This window comes from Xenopus laevis, chromosome 3L (assembly GCF_017654675.1).
Source record: "Xenopus laevis strain J_2021 chromosome 3L, Xenopus_laevis_v10.1, whole genome shotgun sequence".
In the NCBI taxonomy this organism is placed as follows: Eukaryota; Metazoa; Chordata; class Amphibia; order Anura; family Pipidae; genus Xenopus; species Xenopus laevis.
Window position 1 is genome coordinate 66,708,134 of NC_054375.1, and position 16,312 is coordinate 66,724,445.

Genomic DNA, 16,312 nt, shown 5'->3' on the forward strand with positions numbered 1-16,312 from the left:
AACGGTGAGTACACAAAATCCCCTTTTCTTTTGCAGATATCTGTGGGACACAGGGACCATGTGGACCAAAGCTGTCCCAAAGTTTAGGGTGGGAGGAAGCGAGGCGCAAGTTTTTAAACTACCACGGCCTGTAATACCTTCCTGCCGAAGCGTGCATCCGATGCCGCAAAGACCTCAAATTTATAGAATTTTTTAAATGAATGGATGGAGGACCATGTAGCGGCTCTGCAAACTTGTTCGGCTGAGGCGTGATTCCTAAAGGCCCATGAAGTGCTGATACCTCTCGTTGAATGGGCTTGGATGAGTGTTGGAGGAGTTTTACCTCTGGCCACGTAGGCGCGGCGAATGGCTTCTCTTATCCATTGGGATATGGATGTTTTTTGATGCTGGAAAGTCTTCGCGTATTCCAGAATGTATAATGAACAATGAAGATGATTTACGAAATTCCCTGTCTAGGTAGAACTTAATGGCTCTCACAGGATCTAAAGCATGCAGAGCAGTTTCCTTTGGCGATTGTGGATGAGGACAGAATAATGGCACTGTGATGTCTTGATTGATATGAAAGTCTGAGACCACCTTGGGTACAAACGAAGGAATGGTGTGAAGAACTGCTCGATCCTGATGAAATGTCAGGAAGGGTGGTTGACTTGAGAGCGCACTTAGTTCTGATACTCTAAGACTAAGTGCTGAAGAGATAGCTAGTAGAAACGCCACTTTCCACGAAAGCCACGCCAGTGGAATCGAGGCCGTGGGTTCAAATGGTGGACTTTGTAGTGCCTTCAGCACTAAATTAAGGTCCCACGGAGGAAGTGGATCTCTGTTTGGAGGAACTATACGAGTTGCCCCTTGTAAGAATGTGCGAATATCCATATTAATTGCTAGCTTCCATTGAAAAAGAATTGATAATGCTGAAACCTGGGATCTTAGAGATGACGGAGATAGTCCCTTTTTCAGCCCAACTTGAAGGAATTCGAGAATTAATTATTTTCAGAGAGCTCTGTCCCTGGTGCCTGCCCCCTTCAGTGCCTTTTCCCCAGCCCCTAGCCCCTGTGTCTGACTCTGTCACGTCCCTTGCTGCGTCCAGGACCTGCGTGTCCGGTTGCTATGTAGATACAACTGGTTGCCAACGGGAGCTGTCTGTTACTTCTGTCAGCCGATATAAAGCTTTTCTCTTAGGAATAGTTTTATGAGAAGGCCGAACCAAGAACCGCCGCTCAAGACTGTGCTGCGCACTTCACTAAGGAGCTGGCGGAAGTGACGTTGCTTCTCTATGCACTAACCAAACACAAAATGCCGGCGTTTCCGATGCGTTCCGCAGTTTCAAAGAGAGCGCGATTCTCTTCACTGCGCACATCACAATATGACATGGATAACGTTTCTATATTACAGTGGATTTCGCCCAAGTCCAGGAATAGTCAGGCACAGCCCGGGGCCCTATTTATCAGGCACAAAAGCACTCTAAGTCAGAATAACGCAAGCTGGCATGCTACTCACAGCGAGGCGGCCAATACTCACAGACCTTGGACATCCATATATCACATCGAATGTCCGCATTCCGTCAACTGCTATGGACAGCCCTGGCTCATGTTACATGAAACCTTCGTATGCTGTGTGGCTCGCTCCTTGAGAGACTTACTAGCCCCAGTGCAGGTATCCCACGAAGGGGGAAACCCAACGGGAGATTCTTCTATCAGAGAACTCCAGGACAACCCCTGGTGCCAAGAACTAAGTCTGGCCGCAGAAAATACTGACATGGATTTGCATTCTGTCTCCTTGAGGACACTAGAAAAACTGAGCTCCCCTGCGGTGAGAAGGGGGTATTGATGAAGGGGCGGAGTCAGCTCTTCTTCTAGTGTCCTGCCTCCTGATAAAAGAAGCTAAACCCCATGATGATCACATGATGTTTTAAATGTTTGCTTCTTGGATGTTCCGTTACACTTGACAAAATTTGATCCAAAAAAATAGAACAGAGTTTTTTTCCATTCTACTTTTTTCTTAAATAAGAAACCATTCAAGTTGTGAGTTAATTTGAGATTAAAAAAACCTGACATAGCTCTAAAATTCGACCTTTGATAAATAACCCCTTAAGTGTGTTTTAGCAGAGACAATTCTCAGTATGGTCTATGGCAGGGTATTTTCGGGCATTTTGTATGCCACAACAAATAGCTGACTTAGTGGCACAGTGAGTCATAGCCCTTATATAACAATATGTATTCGGTTAAAATGGAGTCTATGGGAAGAAAGCCATCCCCGTAATTCAGAGCTTTCTGGATAATGGGTTTCCAGATAATAGATCCCATACCTCTGTACTACTGTCCAGATTATGGCATGGAGCTCAACAAACTATACCCCAGGCTTTTTAAAGGGTTAGTTCGTAAACCTGAAAGTATGTTAAAAAAGGAAGACTAGTTGATGGATGCTAAGAATAGGTCATTGTATATTTCGTTTTTTCTTCTTCTGCCTCTTTCCAGCTTTAAAATGGGGGTCTGTAGGCCTACAATTTTTTTTGTTACTTTTATAGTTTATGGTTACTTCTTATTAGAGGTGGAGATGGTGCAGATTTATAGCAGGTTAGCATACAGGGAGACTTCTGTACAATAGCTGTTGCGGCGGGAGCAGTGGAGGGGGTGGAGGAGCAACGGAGGATGGGTGGGGTTTAGGTCTCCTTTAACTGTCCAGTAACACCCATGTTTAAAGAGATACAGTCATGGGAAAACTTGTTTTATGAAAAACGTTTGTTAATAATGCTGCTACAGCAGACTTCTGCACTGAAATCCTGTTTCAAAAGAGCAAACATTTTTTTTTATAATTTGGCATATGGCAAAAGGTCCTCAATGTCCTTCTTCAATTAAACACAGCTCTTTGAGATAAAAACCTGGTGGCCGGTCAGAACCAAACCTTCAGGGAAAGAGTCCCTGCTTTCCCAAGGAACTTGGAGGCAACTTCTAATAACTAATAATAAAGTGCAACAAGGTGTACTTTATTTATTATAATAGACAAGTTTCAGTGAGTCATGCGACAAAAAATAAGTCACTAAGCTCCAATTATAAGGATATTATTTACAGGATATTTATGGCTTTTGTACGTATATTATATGGGTAAAATACCTGGCAATCTCTTCTTTTAGTAGTCTATATTCTATCTTTTTTTCATCAGGTAGAGCATCTGGTGTCCTCATGGGGTCATTTTCTTTTTCAGATTTTGATTGTGCTTTTGGCATGGAAGCCTAGACAACAAATACATTTGATTTACTTTGATTTAAAGACTTTCTATAAATTTACAGATAATGTTCAAAGGATTTCTTAAAATGGTAGTCAGAGTTTGACCTTATTTTAAATTATGGGATAAAAGCCATTTAATTTTATTTACCTCTGCCGTTCTTCTTGCTTCTTTGATCATGAACTCAAGTCCTCCAAAAACACTCTGATTTGTGCCGATAGATTCTCCATCGGATTCACTGTCATCTGAAGCATTTAGTGTCACAACTACTGATTTGTGTTTTGGAAGCTGGAATTTGAACAGAAGGGAAAATATTAAAATGTGTAAAGTTCCACAATAATGAAGCAACCATATCGGTAAAATTAACAGTACGGTTGTGCCTCTCTACCTTTGCAAAAATAACAGCTTTCTAAGGTGTAATGAATGAAAAGGTTCTTGATTAAGGTTCTTGGTTTTCTGGGCACATATAGACAAACGGATATGGTTGGGAAGTCAGGCCATTTTAAAAAATCAAAATTACCTAGTGGAGCTACTTACACAAAATTATTTATTAACAGGTACAACAGATTAATTTTTAGACATGGGCATGTCAGGTCAGTTTGGAAGAGTCTGAACCTAACTTGGAAATCCTCTTAAATGCAGATAATTGCTTAAAGCAAAGTCAGAACTGTAATGTAAGGTGAACAGAGAATTATGCCATTCTGTGGCATTAAGCATAAAAGAAAGACCGACAACTAGTGCATCACTTCCCCAAACACATTTATCAAGTAAATTAAAGTGTACTAAAAGGAGTAATGTCCCTGTCTCCATTTCACTACTAAATGTAGGGGCAGATTTATCAAAATGTAAGATTAGAGCTCACCACAACAAAATTCACCTAATTTCTATTCATTCCTATGCAACTATACAGAATATTTAATGAATGTATTCTGGAGATAAGGTTTTTTTTTAATGGAGAACCTGGGGGGCGGCTTCGTTTTTGACCTTACAACCCCTCTGCACTATAAGTCAAAGCTATTATATTATAAATAAACTGGTTAAAGATAGCAGCAAACTGTAACTGTGGAATACAGCTAAGATGGCTGATCATTAAAACTGTGTGCTGAGAGGCACAAATTAACTTGATTGCCAGGGAGATGTGCAACAGATCTGCAACCAACTATTGCAAGATTAAAAAAAAACAAAAAAAAACTTCTTATGCATTAAATGGCAGAATGAAGAATTGCATATAAATTCTCTAGTAATTAGAGCAATTATGTTCACAAGTGTTGCTGCTGCAACTTTTTCGAAAATAATAGTGCTTTGAAGTGAACAAAGTGGCTGATCAGACTTACTGATTGAATCCAATAGAACTGAGCATATTACATTATTATTGACTATCCATAGTAGGATCACTGCATGGCAATTTATGTCACTTCATTAACAATTTGGACCATTCCTTAACATGCTTTGAAGGAATTATGACCTCCATTAGATTTTTGTGAATTATAGTCATGTGTGTTAGGGTTTTGCAATTGAGGGGACCTCATTTAATTTGGTCTGTTTTATGATTATTGGGGTATTATGAAACAATAAACTGTGAATATTAGCTTAGCCAATAACTTTACATTCAATTGGCAGTTTTAGCACCATTTCACCAGAGGTTTTATTTTTATTACATGACTTTTCCAATATTTAGTTGCCCCGTACAAAAATTTTTTTGAAAAGTGTTGCTGCCATCAAATTCAAAATGAGCATATATTTTTCAGAAAACAATAACATTTTACAAATTAAACACTTGATATGCTGTCTGTACTATTTTAATTTAAATATAGGGTTTAAATAATTTGCAAATCATCCCATTCCTTTTCTTTTAATATATTTTACAGTCTACAACCCCATTTCCAAAAACATTGGGATAATCACTATATACAGAATCTTTTATCTAAAAACCTGTTATCCAGAAAGCTCTCAGTTACAGAAAGGCCATCTCCCATAGACTACATTTTATCCAAATTTTTAAAAATGATTTCCTTTCTCTCTGTAATACTAAAACAGTGCCTTTCACTTGCTCCAATAAAGATAAAATGAATCCTTATTGAAAGCAAACACAGCTGATTGGATTTATTTAATGTTTACATGATTTTCTAGTAGACTTATGGTATAAAGATCCAAATTATGAAAAGATCCATTATTCGAAAAAGTCCAGGTCCCGAGCTTTCTGGATAACAGGTCCCATACCTGAATTAACACTAGAAATCATTTGCTTTTTAAGTGATTTGCAACAATAGTTCCCAAAGTAATAAGGGTGGTGATGAAAGCAATGTCATGTTATAGAAGCAGACCCTGACAGGGATTGTTATTTAATGGATTATTAATATTATTATAAGGATGTGACAAGATTATTATTTGATGCTTATACAGAATGCACTGTTTATTAAGTTGAAATGAAATGTAAACCTAGAATTACTTTTATTGTATATACAGTGGAACCTCAATTTTACATCTCTTGATTTTATGTTTTCCCTCATTTTACATTGCCTAGATTGTGGGACACAGTCACAATGGGATGAAGATCCTGTTGCTTGGAGAAAGGACAATAAAAGGTTAAAGTGGCTCCTCCTACTGCTTTGGGCTTCATCCCCTGCCTACTTCCTCTAACCTCCGTTTTCTTTTAGTGTCCTCAGAAGGAGGATGGACACTACGTGGCTGGCAGCAATGGTACAGATCATTTAGGTACCATTCCATTACAGGGGTCAGTGTTACTTTTTCAGAACCCCTCCAGCCAAGGATTTCATCCCTGGAGATGCTCTGTAGCCTTCCCACTCTACGGAGGCTGCAGGCTGGGGGGCTCCCCCCACTCTACCCTAGGTAACTGATTTCCGCTCCCCAGAGGCTGCACCAGCAGCCACCAAAAAGGGTACAGATATGTGAACATATTGGCTTGCTAAGGAGGCAAGTAATTTCCCTCCTCCCTCCCCACAACAATAGTATCGACTCTCCCTCTCTCTCACTTGTGGTCTGTTTGTGGTTCTCTGACAGAATCTCCTGGAGAGAACCCACTATAGCTTGCAGTGTGGTCCTGGGCCAACTTCCTGGCATTTCTCAGCGCCATTTTGCGTCGCTTCTCCCACATGTGCCTATGTTACCTCGCGTGCATCCACACGGGCGCCTGGAAATCCCCCATCTCTTCCGGTGGCCATTTTGGATCCACATCATCTCCAGCATAGAGTGCATCTTCTAAATCTTAACTACCTTGGCGATCAGGTAGATATCATAACTCTCTACTCTTTTATACTAGACAGGGGGATTAGAACTCATTCCCTCGATCTATCAGGGGTAAACAGGGGGGTAGTTACATTACTCTCCCTCTCTGTCTCCACAGATCTCACTCTAAGGGAGAAGTGGTTCACTCCTACACTCCTCTGGACTCCTCTAACATGGCCGAGTATCAGGGCAAGTGGAGCCTAAACACAGAGGTACACCGGAAGTCAGCTTAATGGCATCCAGGTACAACAACAAACTCCCAGGGTTCATTGCAAGAAACAACAACCCACTAGCCTTGGCAGTGGATGCACTGGTGGTACTGTGGCAGTTTCACCTAGCATATGTCTTCCTGCCACTGGCACTTCTGCCAAGGGTAAACAAGAAAATAAGACAAGAAGGGGTAGAAACAATCCTAGTGGCATCCTACTGGCTATGCCACACTCGGTTTGCAGAATCATAAGCTTAGCAGTGGACGCACCATTCCATCTTCCAGATATGAAGGACCTGTTATCTCAGGGACCGATCCTCCACCCGAGTTCACCACGGCTGGGTTTAACGGCCCTAATCCTACCTAGATCAGGAGTTCCACAGGAGGCCATACCTACTTTTACTAAGGGCCAGAAAGCCCTTATACCTTACTAGGTGTAGTCCAAATTATATAATAATATATATATATATATATAGTGATCGCTCGAATATTCTTCTTCAACTTGAAGTCTTTTGGATAAAAAAAAGTTAAATACTTTGGCCCCTTTAGGTCTTAATGAAAATTGTCCTTTAACATGCTTTTGGCAACAGAGGTGAGAGAGTAAAGGTGGCCATACACGGGCCGATAAAAGCTGCCGACAGACTGTGTCGGCAACTTATTGGCCCGTGTATGGGGGCCCCCGATGGGCTTCCCCGATCGAGATCTGGCCGAAAGTCGGCCAGATCTCGATCGGATGGGTTTAAAAATCCCGTCGGATCGCGGCCGCATCTGTTCGTTGATGCGGTCCCGCGATCCGACCGCCCGTTTGAGAATGCTAGGATCCGATCGTTGGGCCCTAGGGCTCACAATCGGATCTGCCCGATATTGCCCACCTCAAGGTGGGCATATCGGAGGGAGATCCGTTCGTTTGGCGACATCGCCAAACGAGCGGATCTATCCATGTATGGGGACCTTAAGTTCAGTACTACAAGGTGAACAATCCCTCTCCTTTTCTTTGTAACATTTTTCTTTGTAATAGTTTTATGTAACATTTTTTGTAACATGTTTTGCAACAGTACGTAACCACCTCTGCTATGTAGCAAGATGCTTCTTTCTTTTCTCTAAATAGTGACACTTAGTACGTTGTATAATCCGTGCTCTGCCTTTTCAAACTGGTCTCTTCAATTAAGTTTCTAGGTGGGTCTGCAGTCTGGTAAGTTTTCGGTAACTTTTGTATCAACATGCTATAAGCTTTTAAAATGTTTTTATACTGTTTTTTCACAGTGTTTCAACACCTATATGGTTAATATTTTACATGCTGGTGAGTGGGCTTTCCCTGGCGTTCACATGACCTTCACGGGTTTACACGATTGGGTGAGTGTTTGTACGTTTGTCTATTTAAGATGTTAATTTTAAACAATCATGGTCTTGATAAAGGTCCTAGGGGGACCGAAACGTTGTCCTGTTTTTTAATTAACTTAAATAAAATGAAGTTTTAAACAAACCTATTGAATGGTTCCCAGTGTGCACTCACTACTAGCGGACTGTTATATATATATATATATATATATATAAATAAAATGTCATCAAATTTTTATGTACATCGTTGGAGATAACCCTAACTCATATCTATTTTCCCTTTTTTATTTACTCCAATGTGACCCCTCAAATGCAAATTTATTTATGAACCAGTTTCAAAAAAATTACATATATCCAGAGTTTTCAGACATTATTTTACTGGATATAAATTGATGATATTTTTATTATTTGGCATGAGGATCACATTGGAGTCCAATAGTTTGTCCAATCACTTAATTCATTACCGACTAAAGTTAAAGCGATACTGACACGTTCCTATAAAAGTCATAGGAACATGTCAGTATCAAGTATGTGAAGCACCCGGAATATTTTCCTTTTAAGCCCCCCTCAAAGCCGCTCCCTCACCATTGCGCAGCAGACCGCTCACACTAACTGATCTTCTACCTTGATTCCGTGACGCTGGACGCAGAGCGATCCTTCCATAGGCTGAAGTCTTGTTTTCATTCGTAATTAGCCTATGGAAGGATAGCGCCTCCCTCAGCACTGCGTTACTAAAACAGCACAGAAGGTCTTTCAACAGTGTCGGAGGGTTGGGTCAGTGGAGGTGCACCTTTGAGGGAAAATATTCCAGGTGCAGCACATACTTGATAATGACACATTCCTATGATTTTTAAAGGAACGTGTAAGTATCGCTTTAGGTTTATTTGAATTTTGATTAAAAAAACTGTAGATTTTTTGGATATTCAAAGTTTTTGTGATGGTAAGGGGGTTGGTACAACTCTTTTCCAAAAAGAAACAGATCGCAATACAATCCTCCGTGCACATAGATTTCATCCTCCTGCTTTATTGAGATCTATTGCATAGTCACCATTTTTCCGAGTTTTTGCAACAGTTGAAATGTTGATGTTGCTCATGAACAAGCAAAATACATGGTAGAGAGATTTGTTGCAAGAGTTTATCAACGTACACATTTAAAAAAGGAACTATGTAGAGCATGTATTACTGTCCCAGACAATGTAATACAGGATAGAAAACAGCGTAATAAAGGGCTAACTTGTGTTTCAGATTCAGGGTAGCCATCAGGGGGGGACAGGGGGGAGAGTTGTAGGGGGCCCGAGGGTAAGGGGGGCCTGGCCACACCACACTAACTTGATTAGCCCGGCCCCCCATCTTTCTGAGAGCTGCTGACTTCGGGAAGGCATGGACGTTTAAGGGGCCCTGGCCACCAATTTTCTTATAATGTGGGGGGAGGGGCCCTGGCCACCAATTTTTTTTTTCTCATGTTCGGTCCTAGCCATCAATATTTTTTTAATGGGGGGGGCCCTGGCCACAAATGTTTTTTTATGGGGGGCCCTGACCACCAATATCTTTTTATTTTTTATTAACATGTGGGAACCCTAGCCACCAATTTTTTTTTTTTTTTTACTGTGTGGTGGGGAGGGCGGACCTGTAGCTGGGTGCAGCCCAGGGGACCCAGGAAATTTTGTCGTACGGGGCCCTGCAATTTCTGATATCGGTCCTGTTCGGATTACACACCTAGGAGTAAAGCTGTTAATGAGGTGGTCAAACGAATTGGCAAATTGTACAAATGGATTCTAATTTGCCCTTTACAGACACACCATCTCCAACATTTCGTAAAGGGAAATCGCTGCGGGGACCTATTGGTGATCACTGGTTTGACAGATACTGCTAAAAGCACAAAAAAATGGTTGCCAGGTTTGAAACTTGGGTGCTTTCGATGTAATGGATGCCGAACCTGTAGTTTTTTGTTGACAGGACAATCTTTTCCACATCCTTTGACAGGGACATAGCTAATCAATTTGTAACAGTTTTTTAGAATGCCAGAAGATACACGAATACATGTAACATTAATATTTCACAAGTAAAGATAAAAATGGTGGATATGTAGTTTTTTTAAAACTAATTATTTTTTAATGTATGTATTAATTAAGATAATTGGCATAATGCACTATACTCACTTTGACTACTCAGTCTAATTTTACATGTGGCACTAGTGGGTGGGAGTATTTAAGTTGATTTAATGTTCTGGTCTGTACATCCTGACAACGGTCCCTAGCGGATCGAAACACGTAGATTTTTGCCGATATGTAGTAAAAAGTTGCTTGAGCTTAACTGTTGCCGTGAGTGCTTTCATTTTTCCACTGGATAGATAGATAGACAGATAGATAGATAAAGATATTACGCATAGACATCTAATTTCTTACCTTTATTGCACGTCTAATTGGTCTCAGAACTCGGACTATCTGAGTTGTTGTTTTACGGTGATGAGAGGCAATGTTAATACTAGTGGATGTTAGTGTGATCCTTGGCACAGGCATAATATTGTTGAGAAAAGTTGGTGAAGAAGGCTGGCTGTTGCCAGTAGGTTCCTAATAAAAAAAAGATTAGATCATTAATATTTGCAAAATATTATATTTAATCACAGGTTGCAAATCAACTTGTTTACAAAATCTAATCGATTATGAACTTGCACTTATTTAAGAGGTACAAAAAAATCTTCAATTAAAAAAAAAAAATATATATATATATATATATATATATATATATATATATATATATATATATATATATATATATATATATATATATATATATATGTTTATATATTGTAAATGTACTACCTAACAAACAAGTTTTTCCACAATTAATTTAACTGATTGCCACAATTGGTCTCAAATTTAAGATTACCTCTGGTTTGTAAGTCCTTTTAGTTTCTAAAGACTTGATTAGCTCTTCACGTAGCATCATTTCTTCTTCCTCTTCTTCATCTGCAAAAGGAGGTTTTGGGGGCTGCTCTGGTTCTTCTGCTGGGAGTGGAGGTGGTGGTACAGATATTTCAGAAGATCCACTAATAATAGCACCTTCCTGAAATGTGCTCTTTGACTCATGAGGCTGTAAAGGCAACACAAGCTTTTAAGGTAAAGGTCTTGTAAAAGTCTGCTTACATACAGTAAGGATTTACAGGTTGCAGGTTTTAAGAATACAGAAGTGCATAGATCAGTTTAGGCCTAGGAACATTCTTGAGCTTTAAGCTTGGTGGGAATAGCTCTGATACAGAACATATGAAGGGATTCTTACAGGGTAAATGCATCCACCTATATGTCAGCCAATTTTGAACAAACTAGTGCCTAAAAACTGTTAGTATGGGAAACTAATTCCAGTCATACTTTTTCCCAGATTGGTAAGAAGCAAACCGTATTTTTGTAAAACTGATCAACTGACTGCATATGTTGCAGTAAAGTTTATCATTCAAGTAGCCAAAGGTCCAGATCCAGTCATTCTGCAATTCTGAAGACCACCGGTATTGACTAATTATGCCAGCTTGAAGCATGAAACTCTAGTAGATTGCAGATTTCTAAATACTTTTACCTTTTACATTAGCCAGCTTTAGTTAATGCATGCTCCGACAACTACTATTTTTTCTGAGGTCTCTTTGTGGCTTTAACTGAAATCTATGCTTTCTAAATTACTTATGTAAATACTGTACTTATTAATTCTTATATAGTGAATACAGTACCTCCTCTTGTAAAATACAAGGATATTATAAGTTACTGAGGAGTTCCATGACCATATAAAAACACAAAGCTGAAGGCTGTTTTTATACAGGTCCTGGAACTGCAAAGTGACTTCTAATATCATAATATTTTGCAACAGGGGGTACTTTATTAGAATACACAAGTTTCAGTGAGTAATGTGACAGAAATGACAACACTAAGCTCAGACTATAACCGATGACATCACTAAGCACCGTTTAGGATATAATTTACAGGATATTCATGGCTCGTGTATTATAAGAATTATATTTAAATACCAATGGAAGAATATTTGTTATTGTAAAAATAATTTTTCTGAATATTAGGTTTGTTTATAACTGTAGAAATAGTGGGAACATTATAAATGTTGGATTTACCAATATTCCAGAAGGAATTTTTTCAGTTAGACACAATACTGATGGGACATATCCAATAACATGATCACTAGCATATGGAAGTCGTCCAGGTGATGAGTCTATTTAAAAAAAAAAAAAAAGAGTTTGGATTGTATTCTTATTGATAATCACAAACAAAACTTACTGAAAATGGCAAAAAAATTAATGCACAGAAGAAAAATTAGAATATGAAGCAATTCAATTTACACGAGTCCTGCTTATGGTCATGTTTACATAACAAAGGTGCAAAATACCTCCTTGTTCAACATGAGTTGAATAAATAGGGATTGTGCCAAACATACGTTTGCTCCAAGGGTTAATGATGGGGGTTAATAATCCTAACACCGACCTGAACACAAGGCATGGCCTTGAAGCAGGTTAAGTAAGCTCAAATTCAAGAACGAAGTCATGGAATCATAAAGGGGTTAAGATCAACAAAAAGGTTTCAGTATTTCTTTAGTAGGAGGCCAATATACTAATGAAAAAAGCTTTCAACCTTACTTACTAGAATAAGGAATTAATTATAAAGCATGCTTGAAGTAGACTTAAAGTAAGTGTACCTTGAAAGAAGGCTGCTAAAATTTTAGCACTCCCCAAGTCAGTACAGGGAGGGGACTGTGTGTAGCACTGAGCACCAAAACTCTTCTGGCCAATAAAATTGCCACAAGAAATACAACCTTCTAGGTGAGCCACTTGTCAGATATGGTCCCCAGGGGCTCGAAGGAAGGATCCAGTAGTGACTCAAGCACCATATTATTAAGATCCCATCATTGGATTGGAGGACAAAATGGTGGTACAACATGAGCTACTCCCTGCACAACGGTATGGACATAAATATCCAGAGCAAGTCGTGATTGAAAAAGGGCCGACAGTGCAGAGACCTGTACCTTCAAGGAACTCCGTTTGAGACCCAACTGTAGGCCCTGTTGTAGAAAGGACAGAATTCTTGGAATGTTACACTCAAGAATGGGAAAATCTGCATCCTTACACCAGTTCCAATAGCTGCGCCAAAATCTGTGATAGGCCTTAGATGATATGGATTTTCACAACTAACATCGTGACAATAAGTTCTTCGGCTATGCCTCGCTGTCTCCAACAACCATCCTGTCAAAGAGAGTAGGCCCGGATTGTGATGGCCTATGGGTCCCTAAAGGAGAAGATCGCTTCTGGATGCTAGACAAACTATTGAGCTATGGAAAATTCCAGCAGGTTCAAGAATTAGGTTCTCCTGGGCCTGGGTTGGTTTGTCCAGCGATCAAGGGCCAATCTTACTGCCCGGTGTTCCAAAATGTATATCGGTAGTTTGGCCCCGGAGGGGGACCATGGCCTTTGTACTGATAGGTTGTTCCATGTTGCCCCCCAACCTTGTAGGCTGGCATCTGTCATTATCACGGTACAGTAGGAATCACCCAAGATTGGCCCCATGATAGATTGCCTTGATGTAGCCACCAGTGGAAAAATTCCCTTGTCAGAGGTGAGAGGGTGACAGAGGTCCTTCCTTCCATTCGGAGAGGATTTTGGCTTGAAGGGTGCGCAAATGTATCGGTGCGAACGGAACTGCCTGCTTCGATGAGACAATCAGTCCTAGTACTCTCATTGCTAGCTGTAGGTCGATGGGTGCCGAATCACAGGGTGACCTGGTTCCTTATCCTCATCTGTTTGCCTTGGGGTAAGCTCAACTGTTGTGCGACAGTGTTGAATTAGAGACACAGGAATGTCATCTGGTTGATGGGGATTAGCCTGGACTTGTCCCAGTTCATAGTCCAGCCGAAGTTCTGGAGCATTATGATCGCTTTTTGAAGATCCGCTCTGCCTTTTTCTGGGGTGGCCAGATTGGTACTTGCAGGTAAGCATCCTTGATGTTCAGAGACATCATCCATTGGTTCGGTTCCATCCCGTGTATTACTGATCGTAGGATATCCATTTTGAATCAGACTGATCGAATGTACTTGTTGAGGAATTTCAGATCCAACACAGGTCTGAAGGAGCCGTCCTTCTTGGGGACCAGGAACAGGTTGGAATAGAACCCCGAGAATATCTCTGAGGAAGGCACTGGAATGATCACTCCACTCTGTTCCATTTTGTTGACAGTCTAAAAAGGCAAGAGCCTTGGTCGCACTGGTAGGGAGTCTGGACATGAGAAATTTTCGGGGAGGGTAGGAAGAGAAGTCCAGGTGGTAGCCTTCTGAGATGATCTGACGAGTGCTGGTTCCAAACCTCCCAGAATTGCAGCAGCCTACCCCTGGAGGGAAGTGCCCGTCAACCTGAAGCAGGCTTGTCAGCTGAGGTCTTGCTATGGAATTTGTTGGTCTTCCATGCTGGACGCCCCTTATCTACCAGTTTGGAGCGAAAGTTGGAGCGTTGTGGAGGACTGTAACATCTGGTAAATCGACCAGACTGGCCTCGAAAAAATTTACCTCGCCGGGATGGTGCAAAGGATTTGTTTTTGGGCTGGGGAAGAAATGTGCTTTTCCCCCCCTGTGGCCTGAGAAATAATCTTCTCAAGTTCTTCACCTTTAAAGGGGAGCGACGTTAAGGATTTCTTGGAGCGAACGTCAGCTGCCCAATTCTTAAGTCAAAGTGTTGGACGAGCCGCTACTGATAGGGCTGACGTACGTGCTGTGATCTGGTTCGCGTCTAGGGTGGCGTCACACAGATAAGCCGATGCCTCCCCTATCTATCGTACTGATGCCAAGAGGTCTTGGATATCTGAGAAAAGAGATTCGGCCCATGCTTGTGTGGCTCTGACCATCCAGGCTGAAGCTAGTACTGGACTACTGGTCTATCCAGCTGAGGAATATACTGCTTTAAGAAAACCTTCGAGACTCCTGTCAGAAGAGTCCTTAAAAGCTGCAGCATCAGTAACTGGCAGAGCTGTGGATTTTGACAATCTGGACATTGGGGTGTCCACTGTTGGGGGCATTGACCACTTGTCCACCTGATCCCTAGCGAAGGGATAGGATTTTGAAAATTTTCGAGTGGCTTGAAACTTTCGTTCCGGAGAATAACACACTTCCTGGATTATACTGATCAACTGATGGGAAGCAAAGGGAAGATTTGTGTTCTCTTAAACAGGCTGGAAGACAGACTTCTCCGTTCGAAGGAGTAACCTTAAGTATGTCCATCACTCCCTTGATGATTTTGGTCGATGTCATGCTGCACATCATGGCACTTTGGAAAGCTGAATTGCCCACAGGGGGGCCGGAGGTTCTGTGGAGGGTCCAGGAGTGTTCTCTCGTGGGGTAGCCTCCGAGGGAGGTGTCCCAGACTGAGCTGTCGTGGGATTGGTATTACCTCCTGAGGCAGAGGAGGTGGACAGCCCCTTTGAACATATCTCCCTGCTGTTTATAACCCGCTTCTGCATGCTGAGGATTGTTAAGGAAGGGACGCAGTCCTGCCCCCTGGGGAGTGGTGCTGTGCCTCCTTTCCGTGTGCCCCCTTAGGCTGATTGTGGCAGCGGAAAGAAGAGCGTGGGAACCAAGATGGCGGAGATTGTAGAACCGTCTCCTGTAAGACGCGCGAAAGTCATGCATTCCAACGCATGACGTGCCTTCCCACTAGCGCCGGAGAACCTTGTACTAGGGCGCACATTAGTTTAAACAGCAAGAGGGAACTTGCGCATAGATGAAATGCTGTCGGGAGTCCCAGATTGATAGTCAGTCCAAGCGTGCGGTGCAGCAGAAGGGACAGGGGACCCGTGGAGGGATAAGAGACCCGGGGAACAGAAGAGAGGTTACAATAGGGGGGAGCAACCAGGGTATAGAGAGAGTGTGTTTCCTTTTAGCAGGGGCTATACTCCCAGTCCTGCGGAGGAGGTGTACACCAACATAATACAGGTAACCCTGATTCTGGTAACACCCGATATGTCAGTATTCTGATCATTTTCTTCCGCTGAATATTTGTCATCCTCCTTGGACGCAGGATACTTAAAAACTGGATGGTTTGGTGTCGAATTAAGCCACTATACTGGCAAGCCCCTTTTCTTTTAAATTATCTAAGTGTCCTGCCTCCTAGAGGGTGGAGCTTAACCCCATCTGTCCCTGTGTCCCCCTTGAGACGACAGAGAAAGAAGTGAATTTAGCAACTTCTTTGAACTGAGGTCGGCTACACAACTCTTAAGTCATAGTGTTCTATGAGCTGCTACTGATAGCACCGATCTGGGGACTCCCTCT

General features: G+C 41.5%; 1 protein-coding gene across 2 annotated transcripts in view; it reads right to left on the reverse strand.

Moving 5' to 3' along the window:
• Positions 1–16,312, reverse strand: part of zfc3h1.L (zinc finger, C3H1-type containing L homeolog) — a 50,905-nt gene that overhangs the window by 28,157 nt on the left and 6,436 nt on the right. For both annotated transcript variants that reach the window (XR_005966283.1, XM_018252470.2), the window contains exons 7-11: positions 12,123–12,220; positions 10,901–11,104; positions 10,417–10,581; positions 3,370–3,507; positions 3,108–3,226 (exon numbers count right to left, since the gene is read on the reverse strand). Coding sequence is in view for 1 of the 2 variants with exons in the window: in XM_018252470.2 (XP_018107959.1) it covers positions 3,108–3,226; positions 3,370–3,507; positions 10,417–10,581; positions 10,901–11,104; positions 12,123–12,220 (724 nt within the window). In the remaining variant the exon portion in view is untranslated. The remainder of the gene's footprint in view (positions 1–3,107; positions 3,227–3,369; positions 3,508–10,416; positions 10,582–10,900; positions 11,105–12,122; positions 12,221–16,312) is intronic.